The sequence below is a fragment of the Hakea prostrata genome, chromosome 1 (genome assembly GCF_041222555.1).
Source record: "Hakea prostrata isolate BN-2017 chromosome 1, UWA_Hpros_2, whole genome shotgun sequence".
Lineage (NCBI taxonomy): Eukaryota > Viridiplantae > Streptophyta > Magnoliopsida > Proteales > Proteaceae > Hakea > Hakea prostrata.
This window is the reverse complement of record NC_142600.1, coordinates 76,738,929-76,757,989: the sequence shown is the minus strand read 5'-3', so window position 1 is coordinate 76,757,989 and position 19,061 is coordinate 76,738,929. Positions and strand designations below refer to the sequence as shown.

Sequence of the window (19,061 nt, the reverse complement as noted above, 5' to 3'; positions counted from 1 at the left end):
TTATGAGAATCAATCACCTATTCTACCTAATCCACAATCCCCAACAACCCTTCACACCATTGAGTCTCCCACACCCAATAAACCACGTCCATCACCAAACACCACCTTCCCAAAACCCCAACCTTCAAAACCAAAGTTTATACCCCATTTTCAAGCAAACCAACATTCCTTCCAATAGGTAAATCGGCAACAACCAACTCAATACCAATCGAAATGTCAAATTTGTGCCAAATTTGATCATTTTGAAAGTAAGTGCTACTTCAGATGATTTCAAAGACAAAATAGTGGTCCCCCACCTATGAATTCATATGTTGGTTCTCATATTTTGCAACACCAATTGTTTCAACAAATAGATCCTCAATGGATCCCCAATAGAGGAGCAACATCACACATGACTTTTCATCTAGCATTACTCCAACACTCAACTACTTAGGAGATGCACAAGTTTCTGTGGGGATGGTAAGAATCTCTCTATTACTCAAATTGGTTCCTCCACTTTGAAAACTTCATTTAGATTTCTTATCTTTAAATAATGTGTTAGTTGTTTCTAAGCTTACTCAAAATTTGCTTTCCATCTCCAACTAACTAGAGAAAATAATGTTTTTGTTGAATTTTTCCCATGGCATTTTTGTGTTAAGGATTTGGAATAAGACATAACACTTCTCAAAGGACCAACTAAAGATAATGTCTACATAGTTCCAGCCCAAGCTATGCCTTCTTTGGCTCTTTATGGGAACAATATTTCACCAGAGATCTGACATCATTGGCTTGGCCATCCATCGCCCATCATTTTGTGTCAATTACATTCTTCTAATTTTTTTACTTCAATATTTTCATTGTTATAAATCTCATAATTTTTGTTATACATGTCAATTAGGAAAACATCCCAAGCTAATTTTTCCTGATTCTATGATTAAAACTACACATCTTTTTTACATTTGATATGTTGTGATTTGTGGGGTCCTACCATTACACTTTTTGTTTGTGGTTATTCCTCTTATATCATTTTTATTGATGACTGACTACACTCGTTATACATGGTTCCATCCACTTAAACAAAAATTAGATGCCATTGTTTGTTTTCAATATTTAAAAAACGTGGCTGAAAATGTTTTCTTTGAACACATAAAATATTTTCAAAGTGATGGACCCAATGAACTTACCAATTAAAAGAGCTTTCAAAACTTTTCTTGATGAATGTGGAATTCTTTCTAGAATTATATTTCTACGCACCCATGAACAGAATGGAGTTTTTGAAATGAACATCGACATATAACAGAGATGGGCTTGACTCTTTTATTTCAAGCAAAGATGCTAACAAAATATTGGTTAAAGACCTTCACAACTGCTATTTACTTAATAAATAGGTTACCCACACCAGTATTACAAGTTCAATTGCCTCATCAAATGTTGTTTGGAATCTTGCTAGGCTATAATCACTTGAAAACTTTTGGATGTGCATTTTATCCCAATCTCAAACCATATACACAGGACAAGTTGTCCCCAAAGTCTACTGAGTGCATCTTTCTTGGATACAACCAATACCATAAAGGATATTGGTGTTTAGATAAAACAACTAGTAGAGTGTACATTTCTTGCCAGGTTACTTTCAATGAGACTCATTTTCCTTTTGCCTCATCACCACCCATTCAAATAGCACCTCGATGTCCTACCATTAGCCCTCCCCCCCACGGTCCCACCCAACACCCACACCCGATTCCATCCCATCCCCTACATGTGAAACCCAATGCATCTCTACAATTCCCCCTAATACCCACATTATGGCTACAAGAAGCAAAACTGGCCATAGAAAACCTAAAATACCTGTCCCTTTTGACAACAAGGCATCCCATACCCCATGCATTCCTTACCTCTCTTAGCTCAATACCCATAGACCCAAAAACCTTCAAAATAGCAACAAAGGACAAAAGATGGGTCTCCGCTATGTAAGAATAATACTATGCTTTGATACACAACGATACTTGGACTTTGGTGCCTTATCAACAAGGTATGAATCTAGTTGGTTGTAAATGGGAATATCGCATCAAAACAAAGAGTGATGGATCTATTGAAAGACACAAAGCAATGTTAGTTGCAAAGGGATACAACCAACAACCTAGCGTAGATTATCATGATACATTCAGTCTCATTATAAAGCCAGCTACAATCCGGACTGATTGACCTTAGCAATTTCCAACTCTTGGCTAATTCACCAATTAGATATAAAAAATGCACATCTCAATGGCACACTCATAGAGGATGTATACATGGAACAACCTTAGGGCTTCATTTCAACTAACAAGCCAAACCATATTTGCCATCTCAAAAAGGCTTTATATAGACCTTGTCAAGCATCTTGTGTATGGTTCCAAAGTTTCACATCTCACTTGGTTCATGTAGGCATCCATCAAAGTTCAGCTGGTATGTCCATGTTCATGCTTACCACTTCTTATGGATTAATTGTGCTACTATTACATGTGGATGATATCATCCTAATAGGGGAGTATCTCAGTACAATACAGACCATCATCCAAAAACTTAGTAAGGAATTTGCTATGACTGACTAAGGCCTTGTTACACTATTTCTTGGGTATTGAGGCAAAGCATGATTCCTCTGGCATCTTATTGACTCAAAACAAGTACTCCTTGGATCTCCTTCAAACCACTAGAATGGAATCTACAAAGCCATATACCACTTGTGTTGCTTTTTGATCCAAAATATAGGCAACAATTGGTGAACCATTGGTAAGTCCCACTAAATATTGAAGAATAGTTAGTGCATTACAATTCTAATCATAACTAGGCTAGATATTTCTTATGCAGTCAACCAAGTATTCCAATTTATGTACCAGCCGAAGGATGATCATCTCCAAGATGCCAAAAGAATTCTAAGGTATGTTAATCCCACAGTGGGGGCAGGAGTTGTTCTCAAACCTACAATATTTAGTCTCATGGCAGCTTACACATATGCAGACGGGGTAGGATGTCTAGATGCACACCGATCCACTAAAGGTTTTTGTACATTTTTGGGCTATAATATGATCTCATGGTCTTCCAAGAAACGAACTACAATATCACGTTCTAGTGTTGAAGTAGAATATAAAGCCCTAGTCATGACACAATCTGAAATTCTCTGGCTATCCTATCTACTAAGAGATCTCAATATCCGTTCGCAAGCCATTTTTGATCTATTGTGATAACATCTTAGCCTCTTAAATGTTTACAAATCTAATGATGCATGCTAGGACAAAGCACATATAAGTTGACTACCACTTTTTCAGAGACCTGGTACTCAACAACACTCTCAAGGTTCAATTCATGCGATCATAAAAGCAAATAGCAGACATCTTTGCAAAGGGATTGATGACATATATCTTTCTAGAGCATCGATCCAAACTATTGTGGATACCCCCTAATAGTCTAAAGGGGATGATAAAGAGAGTCCAACGAAAATCCATCTGGATACTTCAAATATTTAAATTTCGAGATTTGAAATTTAAATTCAAATTTAAAACCCTACACTTTCTCAACCTGATTGTAAAAAGTTCTATCTCAACTATTCGTGACTATTGTAAAGAGTCATCTATCTGTAAAACACCTGAATTACCTCTATAAATAAAATTGCTTACCTCATTGGAGTTTCAAACCAATTAAATATGAATTCTTTCATTTTCTCCTCCTTGTATTCTTAATTTTCTTCCATTTGGATTGTTTATAATATACTTGTTTTTTTTATTTAAAAAAAAAGAAAAAGAAAAAGAAAAGTAGTTTGTGTATTAATATATTAGATATCTTATCTGTTTGGGACATTATGTTTCTTGTTATTTGCTTTTAGTTGTTTAACTTACCTTTCCATTTATTCTTGGAGGAAATCAGATCGATTTGCCTTTCTAGGCAATCTTTTGACCAGTTAACTTTCCATTGATTCCATGGTTAATTGAAGAAATCAGGTTGATTAGCCTTTTCTGGCAATCATTCTACAGGATTGTTTGTCTTCTCTACAATTTTTCTCATCTCTCCAGTGGCAGGATCTACAAATCCCTAACAAGGAAATTCGGGGGGAAATAAAAACACTCCTGCCGAATCCTTTTTGCTTTTTTTGGTCAGGAAATGATTCACACTGTGTTTTTAGAGAAATGCTAGAGGCAGAAAAACTGTTTTTTACAGAGAAGAGTGGTGGAGACTGCCACCAGATTCTATTTAAACTGAATTTCTTGGACCTTTTTACTATATAATCTGCTTAAGCATTGTTTGATCTGGACACAATGAAATACAACTGAATGAAATCTAGCAGAGATCTTGAGAATCTCCCAAAAAAAAAAAATAATAATAATAGCATTCTTCTAGGAATGATAAAACGATAAAACGAAACATGGAAATGTATGATAGTGTAAATATATCATCAAAACATGCATGTAAATAAATGTAATAACTGTGTACCTTACTTTTTCCCTTGTAAAACTAGTGACTGGAAGAAAAATGTTGTGTAAGTGAGAAGGCTTTCAGTAGAAACCCTTCTGTCATTCACACTGGGGGCATGTTTTCAACCAACCCAGAAAAACTATCTCAAGCCAGTGAATCTGTGTGAACTTCCGGGAATGCACACAGACTGCTAACCCAGAACACCGAACATCCTACAAATGGGTCTTTATTAATCTACTAAAAGGAAAGAGAAACTGGTTCTTTTCTGTTTGTTTCCACCATTGTCATTGGAAGAGAAAACTGTTAACTAAGAAGGACAGCAATGATCGTAGTGAAGTACTGATATTAACTTGTATCAAACCTTTTAATTTGCAAGAGGAGAAGAGCATTCATGATCTGGGCATGGATGAGAATAATTAAGCTGAAACAGTCGGAGGGCAACTCTCCTTTGGCGGGTCAATGAGAGTTGTAAATGCAAATAAAAGCAATCCATCTCTGAACATCATCATCACCATAACCTGCCAAAGGAGAGCTGCCTTCAACTGGTTCGCTTAGCAAAACATATAACACCAAACTTGCAAGGCGCCTCGCCGCATCTGTTCCTGAACTGGTCCTGGGTTGTGCTGGAGATGGTTGTGATATTTATAAGGCAATGGAAGTGGCCATACAAGGATGAGAAAAGCCAGTGAAGTAATAGAATATGCTTGACAGCTTGAGGGGTTATGCCATTGGATATCCTGCCTTGCCCTTCTTTGGCTCTTATCAGGCAACCCTTTCTTTTTTCTCTGCTACCTTGTCTTGAAAAGCTCCTTCCAACATGAATGATTCAGATTCTCACATGCCATGATTTAGACCTGTGAGACCCCCTCTCTCTCTCTCTCCTTGGCTCTTTGTTTGAAGGTGAACAGAAAGAGAGAAAAAAAGCAGAGAAGGGTAGATGATGCTATCTTGGACAGAAGGTGGTGGCAGAAAGAACTGGGGCGGCCTTCAACCTCTGAGGGGCATATCCTGTGTCATATTCCTTCTCCAATATTATTTCTTTCTAGGATATATCATATATGGCTTGCGTCTTCAAAATTCCATTCCATATTTCCATGCAAGTCATGTAAATTTTCAATTTTACCCTTGCATGGAGTATAGAATCCAAGTACTTCCATTTTGTTACATCCAACATTTTTTTTTTTTGTGTGGTTAATTGTTACATGTTACATCCAACATCAGATAATTAAGGGATTTTATCTAAATGACACCACCAATCAAGATAAGGTTTAGTTACTTTGATCCAGCATAATAATCAAGCTTAATTATCACTCATGGGTTTGAAGTCTAATGGAAGCAAGACTTTGTCTCAGTACTGCTCAAGCTGGTAAATTGTGGGTTCAAATCTGATAAATTCCATTAAAACTTAGATTACAAAGCAATTACCAAGTGAATCAAAACTTGAATCATGGCCGACCCTCTCTGCATCTCTTGTTAATTCAAGACTTGCAGAAAGAGGTCATTCTGATCTGATATCTCATTTTTAAGTCAATGATGTTGTCTGAAGATCTCAAATTTGTTTCTCTGAAACAAATGAGAAATCTTTCCAAAGGGGGATCGATCAACGAGGTCAAAATTGTCAAACTAATCGAAGCAACTCTCTCATTGCTTAAATAGTTTTTCAACTCCAGAATGTGGCATGAAGGGCTATCTAGACAGGAGATATCATGTGGTCCAAAGAATATAGGCTGAAAATAATCACTAGGCTCAAAGTTCAATAACCACTGATATCCATACCAAAAAAAAAAAAAAAAAAAAACCACTGATATTTTCTTTCTGAGGTGGCTAAATTTTCATAGATTCTGGAAACCCAAAGTTCAATAAATGAAATTCCTACAGATCTCTAGAGGGACAAAAAAGTGTGGTATATCTCCCTTTTACATATCCTTTAGAAGCCATAGTATGGAAAGTCTAATATAAATTTTGTCAAAGTAGATAAATAAAATAAGTTGAATCCTTTCCACAATGCTCTCAGAGGCTGAGGCTCCTAAGGATAGTTTGAGATTGGCATTTAAGTTGAACTGCAACATATTCAAGTGTTCTCTGATTTTATTTTCTTTTTTTCTTCCTTAACTTGTGTGCTAAACTCCCCCTGCAAGCTTCTCTTGACAAACATACGGTGGTTATTGTGGATGAGATCCGCTCATTGGTTGTTTCTTTTCAAGCGGTTCAGTTTCTCTTCACCAAGAAATCTAGTAATTTTTTAGTAGATTTATGGCCTCAGGTGCCCCTCAGTTAAGATGTTCACTATTTAGTGGTTAAAGCATCGTCATTTATTGTCAATCCTGCCTCTATTTCGAGAACGAGGTTTTCGGTTGTTCTATTTGAATAAAATCTTTTATCCTTTTGACGAAAATAATTATAATAATAAAAAGGTGAATTCAGTTGCGAAGGTTTTCACATAAAGTGACTTCAAAAGGAACTTTCCTATTTATAGATAGCCTTAGTGTTCCAACAATTTTTGCTATTAGACAGCTTTATTTCAACAACTTTTGTTAGGAGACTATTTGGATGTCTTAACCTCAATCTATAATTTAGTCCATCAATTATTATGCCACAACTCACCCGTCATTGAAGTAGATAAAAAATTTCCAAATATATGCTAGCAATTTCATTGAACCCACATGCAAAAATACTTTTGAACGAATTACATATACACCTCTAGGGTTTATAAATTATTATATTTATATTTCGTAAATTTTTCTTGTTATGTTTATGTACATCTCAATTATTCAGGTTGTATATCAATACTATCTTTACTATTAGAATAATAAAATGGTAAGGCATCGATTTTTGGAGCGGAAGAAGTGCCTTAAGGGTGCTGATGATCATAACTCTCATCATCGTCATCGTCATACTGGCTATACTGGTGGGGCTGCTCTTGCTATTTTCGGTTCTGGTGGGAGTGACAATCTCGATAGAACTCAAGATTCTGATGAGAGTCATGACTAAAATTCATTATTTGATTGCATCACCTTTATATCACAATAAGGCCAGTTAGGTTATGACACAAGTACTTCAACATGGTTTAACACCATTTTCCACAATTAAGTGTCTTCAAATTTCAAACATAGAAGGACCAAAATACCCCTCAAGTTGTTTAATACAATGTAATATGATCAGAATACCCTTAAGTTATTCACAATAGTTTTTTTTTTTAATTTTTTATTTTAAAAACCGTATACTAATTAAACCTTGAACCTAAACTTTTTTTTTTTAATTAAGATTACCAACACGATAAACTCTACTGTTGAACCCCAACAGCAAGAAATGTGAAATTACCCAAAAATAAGTAGATAAATAAATAAAATGAAGGAAATGTGAAATAAAAGCATATCACATTTAATTTGCTTTGAAGACTTGGAGACCAAAAATTTTCGATTCAAAGATGGAGGGTCTTCAGAGTAGAGACTCAGAGACTGAGAAGAGAGAAATGGAAGATGGAAATCCAAAACCTATATGTTTTATAGAGGAGAATGCTTGGGAAGATGATGTTGGTGTTCAATTTGTTCTTGATTCCAAAGGGTGACATGGAGGTACCCAGCTAGCACTCCTTTGATCAAGCACATCTGTTGCTCTTGGCTCTTTATTGTGGATATTCCTCCTATGCTCTCAATATTCTTCTTGGTCTCTTGATGCCTCAACTATTACTTCATTTGGTATCCACCTTCTCTCCCCTTTGTCCCACTCATTCCCTGCTCTCCAAAGGGTCCAAGCAATGAAGGAAACAAGACTACATGATTTCTCATTTTAATTCATTTCCACCCTTTAATCCATTCGGCCATGCTCACAGTGTGTATGGATGTACCTCTCCAAGATAAGGGGTTGCCGAACTATACTTGCCTAGCAAAGTTACATTGGAACATCACAAGTGCAATGCTTTCATCCCCATGCCCACATTCACCACATGTAGCATCATCTTTAGCACCTCTACTATTTAAGCCAATTAATGTTCCAAGGCTTTTATTGCATGCTCTCCACAAGAAGAAGTTAATTTTTGGTAGAGTGGACCATTTTCATATAGCATTCCAATCATCCGGTTGCAACTCCTCCCATCCATGAGATCTAGATGAGGATGGTCTCTCATCTTCCTCTTCTTTTTGATATCCTTTCTTGAAGCTTGTATGCACTTTTAATGGAAAAAGTACCATCCTTATTTGCTCCCCACATAGGTTCATCCTCCTTTCGGGAAGAGAGATAGATGGATGGTTAATATTGCTTTGGCCTCCTTTGAAATGAAACAATTCTTGATTTCTTCTTCCTTCCGTGTTTTACTTTCATGATCAATTAAGTCTTCCACCCTATTTATAGTACATCCGGAAGGTCTAGGTGAAGTGATTTTAAAGCTCTTCAAGTTAGGGACCCAAGGATCCTTCCAAATGTCAATCTTGTTTCCTTTCCCAAAACTCCAAATCTATCCTTGTTTAATGACTTCTCTTCCCTCCAATATTCTCCTCCATGTCCAACACCTTAGCTTCCAAGAAGTGACAATTTGGAAAATAAATTGCTTTCATGAATAGAGTCCAATCTGATTCCAGATCCATCATCAACTTCCATGCCATCTTACTAAGTAGAGCCCTATTATGCATGAAAGGGTCTCTTATTCCTAGTGCTCCTTATGTCTTGTGCCTTGAGAGCTTTTTCCATGACATCCAATGGATTGTGAATTATTTTTCATTGCACCCCCAAAAGAAAATTGCCGCCTTTGCTTGCACCTTTTTGTGAATGGTCTTTGGAATCTTAAAGTGGGAGGCGGTGTAGTTAAAGGAAAGGAGTGCTACCAACTTGAGTAAGATCTCCCTGTTAAACTCCCATTGTTCATCTGCTCTCCAAGGCTCCAACACCAATAAGTTGCCTAAGACTGACCAAGGGGACTCTTCAATCATTGAAAAGATCCTGGTGGTGGTCAAATTGGAACATGAACATATCTTCTTGCATTGGGCTTATAAGCACTGGCAACACTATATTCCACTCCTTCGAAAGCCCTTCATACACCACTTGTGTTTTGTAGGAACACCTTGCCCATTAGAGTGTCAACCCTCATAGTTTGTGTTGTGTCTTCCACTAGTTCATCTACGTCTAGACCATCATCATCAGATAAAACTAATTCAATGTAGCCCCTATCATCATCCCTATTAGGTGGTAGTGGTCTTCCCCTTCCTCTACCCCTTGAAGTTGATTTGCCTATGCTTCCGTTGGAAACCATAGTAGTACCAACACCAAAACACCAAGCTCCAAAGATTAGCTCAGAACCAAAAAAATCTGCTAGAAAAAACTCTCAATCTAGAAAGAAAACACCCACATAAGGAGGAACCAAACACTCACAAAAGAGTAAACATGTTGATCAAAAAACACACAAAGGAGGAAAACGGAGAAGAGTTCACCACCAAGTGATTATTGACTTGATGGGATTGTTGTCATACAGGGATGAGTGTAAAAGGCGGGTTTCAGAGAAGAGTTCACGTAAATATATTAGTTGTAACGTGACAACATGAGTGATGATAGTTTCACTTTTGTTAATTATTATTATTATTATTATTTTTTGGGTGAAATTCACTTCTGTTAATTCTAGTTTTCGATCATCTCCTCTTCATATTCATATTCTATAAAAGCTATTGTGATTGACTAAAGGGTATCATAAATTCATAATCATATCACATTGATAAAGATGTAATTTATTATTATTATTTTTGTTTCAAATTCGAGATGACTTGATAAACATCGATAAAGGGGGCAGTGCTTATCAAAATTCAAATTAACGGTCAACGTACGTCCACGAAGAAAGTAAAACGGCACATGATGCCAATTATCCAAATCACTGGCAGCCGTTGGTTCTTTTTTTAAAATATTTTTCCAGGTTCTCTACCCTTTCTGTTCAACTTTTCTGTAAAAATGAGTAACTGCAAGATTAGTGGGTCTCAAAGAGGCCCACCTTTTTCCAATCTCAACGGTCCAGATTTATCTAAATCCTTACGACAGAACCGTCACCCCCGGGTCGCGACATTAATAATGATATGGATAAAGAAATTACCGATGACCTTGTATTCCAGTACAATCTCACCACATAAGTTGCCGCCACGTCATGCGTATAACTCTCTTACTCTCACATATTTACCCGTTGTTACCGGTCGATCGGTCACACTTTCATGCATAAATCAGCTTCTGCGTTGCACTTCCCAGTAAAGGAGAAGAGAAGAGAAGAGAAGAGAAGAGAAGAGGAGATGGGGAAGACAGCAGCGACGGCGACGGCGAAGGTCATGTCAAGAGCAACGATGATGGCGAAAGCACCACCGACGATGATAAGCTGCGCTAGGGTTAACTCCCCGGAGAAAAAGCTTGATACCATTTACGAAGAAACCACCCCACCGCCACCGCCGCTCAGTTTAATGAGATGAAGATCGCAGGGTGGTTGAAGACACCACCACCACCACCACCTGCAAGGAGGAGCTAGCTTCCAACTCTCACTGCAAAAGAAAGCTATTTTTGACCACACTATGAGAGCATCGCCTAAAATAAATCACCATGTTTTTTTGTTCGTCTATAGTGTTTCTATTTGATCAAATCCTCAAAGAAAAACACATTGTTCACCGAAAAACAAAAGGAAAGGAAAGCTTTTCTACTTCTTTTTTTTCCTTTTTTTCTTACCTTGTTTGAAAGAACTAGATATCACTCCAAGGGCAAATCCAGAGAGGTGCACAAACATTGGAAACGACATCAGGTCCAGCATAAAGACGATCAATTGTATCAGTTCCCAACCGATACACTCCCATGTCTTTACCAGCTCCTCCTTTCATAAGACCATATCCATCAACATCAGTGAAGTAGATACAATTTGGTTCACAACCCAGTTGCCCTTTAGAAGGAAAGATGGAGAAGGAAGCATTAAAACCCACAAAGAAAGCACGGTTGTCCAATCTTGTCACCTCTGTCCAATTTCTGTCATCAAAATTGAACTTGTAAACATCAAACCACTGAGTTTCATGGATAGGATTGTCGATGCGCAGCTCTGATTTCTTGCCCTGGAAAACTTCTTGTGCAAGCAAAAAGAGTTCTTCTCCTGACTCCACTAGATAATAATTTGCAAAAATGTTGATACTACTTGGTGGTTCAGCAAACTCAATCGTCTTCGGATGAGGGCTTGAAATGTCGACAACTAACAGAGTTGCAGAGTGAGTGATGCCATAAAATTGACCATTGAGGTAGCTGATATCAGCAATGCCTATTTGACTGTCTACATGAGTCCAAACTTCATCTCCCAATCTCAAGAAGGCTAATTTCCGGTTTACGCTGGAAACTATCACCATAACGATGCATTTCTCTTCTTCTCCCTTGCTTGTCGCAGCCGGAGATGATGACGGAGTTGAGGTCAATATCACTTTTCCTATAAAACTCTGACGAATAAATTGTGGACCCACTTTGATGGAGAATTGGTCAGAGAATGTTGGTTGAGGTGGAAGACGAATTTGTTTGCGAGAAATGGGATTTAGCAAGTGGATTTCCAAATCAAGACCCAAAGTGATCAGCCAGCCACGGGAGGAGAAACACTTTCTGGCATGGGCTTCTGGCAAGTTCAAGTGGTAAACCTTCTGGGTCAAGAGGCTATAGAAACCACGCATGTCACTGTCTTCCTTCTCTGCAAGCATCAACCAAGGTTCACTAACTGTAAAAGAGTGCAACTTATTGACTGAAGCTGATTGCCATGGTTGACAAACTGCACCAAAATGAACAATATCTTCGATTGCTGAAAACTTGTCTAGAATTATTTGTAGAATATCATCACAAAGGCTAGACCAGTCGCTTCTCATCTTCTTCATACTCTTCATTGGCTTGTGCCAAATGGGCAATTGAAAGGATACAGCTAATGTAAACAATGAAAGAAAAGTTAAAAATACACTCTAGATTATGAAAATTACATTGCAATGTGCAGCACTGAAGTCGAGCTCCTAGGTTATTGTGTTTGTTAATTCTAACAAAAGATGTTCCATATGACAATACAATAACTTGATCTAACAAGTGACCAATTAGATAAGTCAATACAATAATCTGTTTTCTGAATTTTTCTTTCATATAAATACCAAATAAAATCTATAGTAAAAAAAATACATAGACCCGTGCAGGAAAAAAAGAAAAAGAAAGTAGAAGCCATGATTGAATCCTCCCATTTCAATCATAATCATCACCAACAAGTTGGTAAATAGATTTTCAAAACTCATTGAGATATTCCCTTCAAGAAAAGGAGCCAAATTCTCTATTTTAATGAGTCAAAATCCAAAACTAGCAATTTACATCCCTAAAAACAAACTCCAATTTATTGACTGAAGCTGATTGCCATGGTCAACAAGGTATATCAAAAATGAACATTATCTTCGATTGCAGAAAACTTGTTCAAAATTATTTGCAAAATGTTATCACAAAGTTCAGACCAGTTCCTTCTAGTCTTCCTCTTACTGTTCATTGTCTTGTGTCAAATAGACAATTGAAAGGAAAAAAACTATATATATAATGAAGGAAAAGTTAATGATAGAAGAAAATAAACATATCTTGCATTCAATAAAATAAATACACACTAGATTATTCAATTTGTTAATCCCAACAAAAGATAGTCTTGGAAGTTAAGGTGGAGATTAAGAGTATAAATGAAAATAATTAAAACCAGGATCTCCATGTAATATTGCAAGTTGTTACCAAAAGGATGTAAGGTACCAAGTGCTTAATGGTAAACATAACAATATACATTATTCTTTCTCATGGTAGAACAAGTACAGATATAATTGAAGTCTACATCAGAACCCACATTCGTATTCATATAGGAGAATCTGAATTCCTTGAGAAATTAATCAGATATGAATATGGTAATTCATTATCTAACTATTTTCATATAAATACAAAATAAGATCAATAGTAAATAATATACGTAAATAAGAATGCATGGTAGTTGAACCTTCAAATCTCAACCCTAACAATCATCAGGAAAACAATAAATACATTACCAAATTCTCAAAAACTCAAATACTATCCTGCTTTATTTTTGCGGAATTAACTTCGTTTGAAACATTATACACTCATTGGAAAATTCTCTTCAAAGAGAAACACTCTATTTAAATGGTCCAAGTTCAAAACTAACAAAATGGATATAAAAATTTCTGTTTACATACCTAAAAATAATGTATCATTAGGAATCTACACTAGTTTCAAAGTGAAAAATTCTCACTGATCAACTAAATGTTTAAGGGTAGGTTGCTCCAACCCAAATGACTAGGGAACGAGTGTAACCATTCTACATGCATGGATATAATTGCATGAAGTCTACATTAGAACCCATATTCGTATTGATATACGAGAATCTAAATTCACCAAAAAATTAAGCAAATACGAATATGATATTTCATTATCTAACTGTTTTGGTATAAATACAAAATAAAATCAATAGTAAAAAAAAAAACAGAATAGTAGTAGAATTCTCAAATCTCAACCCTAATCATCACCAACAAAACAAACGAAAAATACAATAAACATACAGAAACTATCTAACCCAATCCAAAACTCATTGGGAGATTCATTTAGGGTCGAAGTCCAACACTAACAAGATGGATATAGAAATTCCTGTTTACATCCCTAAAAACAAAGTATCAGTGGGGATCTACACTGGTTTCAAGTGAGAAATCCCACTCGATCAAGTGAATGAATACTGGGCAACCAATCTACATGCATGGATAGAATCAGGTTGGCTCGGTTAGGAAGAGGAGAGAGCAGAAAGAGAGCCCTAGAGAAATTAAATAAGAAGAAGAAGTAAAGAAGATGATCATCAGAAGAAGAAGAAAAAAAGGATTCTGAATTCTAACCTTTTCTCTGCTGCGTCGTTGTGTAGAGCTTCAGATCAGGCGTGCCTCTATCTCTCACGGATTACTCAAGGCCACAGAGAAGGCGAGTCCAGGGACTGGGGGTTTTGATAGAAACGCGCCTTGGTGAAGAGGTACCCATTGGCAACTACGTGGCGAATGGAAAACGTCTGTTACTTTCTTCTTTTTTTTGGGGTAAATAAATGAAAACGTCAGGTTCGTAAGCGAAGAAAAGGAGTTGACGCTGGGAATTTCGAATCAAGTCTCCACGTTCTTGAAGGAAACCCGACCGTTTAAAACGAGTTCCGTTCCGTTCCTCCAAGCCCATGCACTTCCAGTTCATTGAAAAGAAGATCAAATTACATTTTCACTCCTCCTATTTGCCAATAATTACAATTACACCCCTAAAATTAATTTTATTACAAAATCCCCTTATGCTAGATAAATTCAAACCATAATAGATCCGTTATGATCTTTAAGTTTTAAATGAAAACACAAATTTACCCGGAAACTTAATCTAAATTTGTAAAAAATTAAAAGTATACGTAAAAGTCAGTCAATTTTTTTTAGGTATCAGCTGAATGGAGGCAAGAGCCCAAAGAAAGTCGAAACTATAGTAAACTAATTAGTCAGATCTGTCAAAAAGATCTTTATCAACTCTGGATACGGTTCGTGAGAGAATATTGATTGAACATCCTGTCTGACTACACCTTCGACATTTTTTTTTAACGTGCAGCGTTGTTCGCGGTCCAACACAAGTGGCTAATGCATAAGTCAATCAATTTCTAGGGTGACTCAAATTCCTTTTAAGAGATTTTTTAGGAAACTACTTAGAAAAAATTTGTTTCATCAAGGATTCAAGATCTCGTATTTGAATATGGAAAACCTAAAAGTTCTATTGGTAGTTGAGCCAAGTTCGACAGTTTTAGTATGCACTTTCTATTAGGGTTTGAAATAAAGAAGGGCAACATTGAAAATTTTAAAATACAATACGAGCTAATTAACTCGTCACTTAACTCTATTATTCTAACAGTATGAGTACAATTGTTATATAATTCAAAACACAAGGGGCATAAATGTAATAAAAAAGTTCTAGGAGGTATAAACATAATTGTTTGTAAACACAAGTGTAAATGCAATTTGCTCTAAAAAGAATCATTTTTGTCTAGTTCCGCATCACCTCTTCGGCTGATTTGGATAGGTACTCCCTTCATAAGTGGTAAACTTAAAAGGAAACACTATGAAACCTTGGTTCAAAAGGTGCATAATAGGTTAGAAAGTAGGAAAGCAAGAATTCTTAGCTCAGCAAGAAAGAGTACGTGTTTTAATTCAAGCTACATCTTCAACAATGTCATATCATTACATATCTTGCTTCAAGTTTCCTCAATCTACATTAGCAACACTAGAGAAAGCCAATAGAGATTTTTTTTTTTTTTTTCTTTTTTCTAGTCAATTGGTGAGAGTTCCTTAGTACACACCATTAGTTGGAAAGACATGCGCAAATCAAAGAGACTTGGTGGTCTTAATTTTAAATCTTATAACATTGATGAATATGGCCTTTCTGTCTCAAAAGGCTTGTGAACTATGAATCCAAATCCTTTTCACCCAACCTGCGCATCCACTCACATTCATAGGGTCTGTCTTGGTCATCACGTAGCAGTGTGGTCTCACACTCCTGTGAGTGGACGAATAGGTGGAGAGGATATCCACTAGGAAGTCATCCAACCTAAATGCTCCTTATTGGGAAGGATAATGAAGGAGAGATATTTCAAGAATACTCATTTTCTTAATGCAACAGCAATATATTACTCCTAGCAGGAAGGTTTACACCATTATCTCTAATTCCAAAGCACTTGCAGCATCTTTTGAAGAAATTTAGAATCTTATTTTACCATCGGAAGCGGCTTCCCGTCCACAAAGGCGGCCTTACTCCCATGAGTTTCCTTTGATCTATAGGTCTCAGTTCAAGACGCTCCATAGTTGAATCGGAGTTGACGGATTATGGAGCTACACCTAAGCTTGCACCGTGAGGTGAGGATTGCCAAGAGATGAATGTATTCTATTACTTTTTGGTTTTCTTTTCTTTCATAAAAAGTATAAATGAAATCGTTCTCAAATCCAACTACAGAGTGAAAGAGCCCGCATTTGTATAAGAAATTTATATTTACTTATATGGCATTGTTTGGTTAAAAAATAATTAAGAATCCACATGATTCTATGGAATCAGGGTGATTCTATATTTAGTGTAAAATTGGTGATTATATGGAAAATAGATCAACTGGTGGTCCCGAAATATAATCACTAAATTAAATCCCTTGTATAAATAGATTTGATTCCATAAAACCACCAATTCCTAGGGTCCGGATCATCTCTGGAGCACACAGTGTTTTCCTGACGCTTTATGACCACAAATATAGGGGTCCGAAGAAAAAAATTATTAAAAAATTAGATGTGGGACCTACAGTATGTCCCATGTTGCTGCCCCTATATTTGCGGTCATAAAGCGTAGAGTGCTTCCCATCAATGGAGGTGATCCAGACTCCAAGTCTTGCTGCTTACGAACTCACTTTACGAATGACTTTGCAACTCTCAATTAACCCTAGAACGACTTTTCTTCTTACTACCTTTCATCATTTGAAACCAACCACCATAGCCAATTCTTCCTCATTTTTGTCCTCTGATCACACTAAGATAGTGCTTGATAGTGCTTTAGCCTTGTCTCTGTACTCTGAGATCTTACTACTCAATTCATACCTATTTTATCTGTTTCCATCTTGACGATGACAAATTCTCTCCCTTTTTGGCTACTCTCTCCGTGTACTTAGAAAACTCTAAGAAGACTCAAGATTTCGAGATTATCTCTGGCTGCCTTGCCATGTTAAATTTTTAACAACTTCTATGCTTCTAAACAATTTTGATCAGATACCTATAGATTGATTAACCTCTTTGCGGTTTTTGTGATTAGATGGTGTTTTCTCTGTCGAGAATTGATGTTTTGAACTCTGTAAGGTTGGTTGCATCTCCCTATATTTTCTTCCTCCTTGCTGAGAAATTTGGAAAATGAAACTATTGAAAGTCATTTTTGAAAAGTACTAAGGAAGAAGAAAAAAATGCATGGTAGCTTGGAAAATTGAAGTATTGAAATTCTTTGATGGCTCTCATTCTTTCTAGGTATCACTTTCATCATGGTTTGTTATGTGAATTTAAAACTTAAATTATAAAGAAAATTAATTTGTTTCAAAAGATAAAAAATTGTTAAAAATTTGGTGAGTAACCCTTGAGCTCAAATGAAGAGCACAATATGATTGTTATTCAAGATGAGTAATGACTATTTACCCATCTCTTATCGAACATTCAAAGTAGAAGTAATAAATTATGACAAACTTTTATAAGGTGATCCATAAAGTGAATTCATTCTGGATTTTGCAAAATTATTCTATTATTATCATTAAAAACTTAAGGTCAGAATTGGTTACCAAACAATTTTGGAGATTTCAAATATCTAGAGATTTCAAATCTATAGACTTGAAATATAAAAAGAGCCATAATTTAGAAGGGGGAATTAAAATGTATGGTTAGCTTGGAAAATTGAAATCATTGAATTCATCCTGAAGAAACTCATTTGATCTAGGTGATCTCTTGTGATCATGGGCTTAATGTGAATCTAGAACTTTTTTGAAATCTCCGGATTTCAAACCGACAACTAAATCTATGATTCACGTTTGGTTAGTGCTAAGCCAAATAAGAGCACCTAGAAATTATAGGAGATCATGATTCGATTCTAGCAGATTTTCACAACCAGAACGGTAATAAATTATGACAAACTTTTATAAGGTGATCCAAAGTGAATCAATCTAGTTGCAAAATTATTCAGATTATCATTAAAAACTTTAAGTCATGATTTTGTACTTTCTATTTCTTAAAATTACTCCCATAGAAGTTGCATGTCTGCTCTATAAGTTATTCCAAGCATCAATCGTTATATATAATGCATAATCTCAAAGCCAAAAGCATTATTCTTCCCTATGAACGCTTGTTAGACTAAGTCTATGTGGGGGGGGGGGGGGGGGGTTGTAAATGTGAACTAAGTCTTTCAGCACCTTGCACTTAATGCAAGCTTAAATAAACTTAAGATTTAAGAATGTTGATAAATTGAGGGTGGTAAAATCTCATCTAAATTGTATTATCTTACATAAATTGGGAAATAAATATTTTGTGTGGTTTTGCCGTAATTTTTTATTTCATCCTCGAGGTTAGTGTTGTTAGCATGTATATCATATGTAGAAAGCAAAATTCACATAGATTAAATAAGGTTGAATCCACTCACAGAACCAAGGTGACCCAACATTTTTGTAGACAGATTCATCTATCATAATCAAGGTAAGCCAATTAGTTTTCTAGACAAAATACTCGTCAAAATCAAAAGAACCAAACAACTTTTACTAGTATGATCCTAAAGAACCTAATCCCATTGAAACATGATTCCAACGTTGACTCTAGAGAATTAGGAAACCAAACACAACCTAAACTCTCCCATCTCACCATCGCAAGTTATTCACTTGGTAATACCAACACCTCTTAGTGAAGAGGTCGGGGCTTCGATCCTGCCTAATGGTGTATAATGTAAACCCCATCCCCAATATACAAAAATTACCTGTTCCAAAAAAATTTTTAAAAGAGAGAGAGAAACAATCCCATCCAACACGTAAATTATGAAACCGAAAAACTTAAGGGTTAGAGGCAAAGCCAGGATTTAACATA

General features: G+C 36.1%; 1 protein-coding gene across 1 annotated transcript; it reads right to left on the bottom strand.

Moving 5' to 3' along the window:
* Positions 1 to 11,120: 11,120 nt before the first annotated feature.
* LOC149030191 (putative F-box protein At5g55150) lies at positions 11,121 to 12,284 on the bottom strand. Its single transcript, XM_089144706.1, has one exon. The coding sequence runs from the start codon at positions 12,282 to 12,284 to the stop codon at positions 11,121 to 11,123; it is 1,164 nt and encodes a 387-aa protein (XP_089000832.1).
* Positions 12,285 to 19,061: the final 6,777 nt, after the last annotated feature.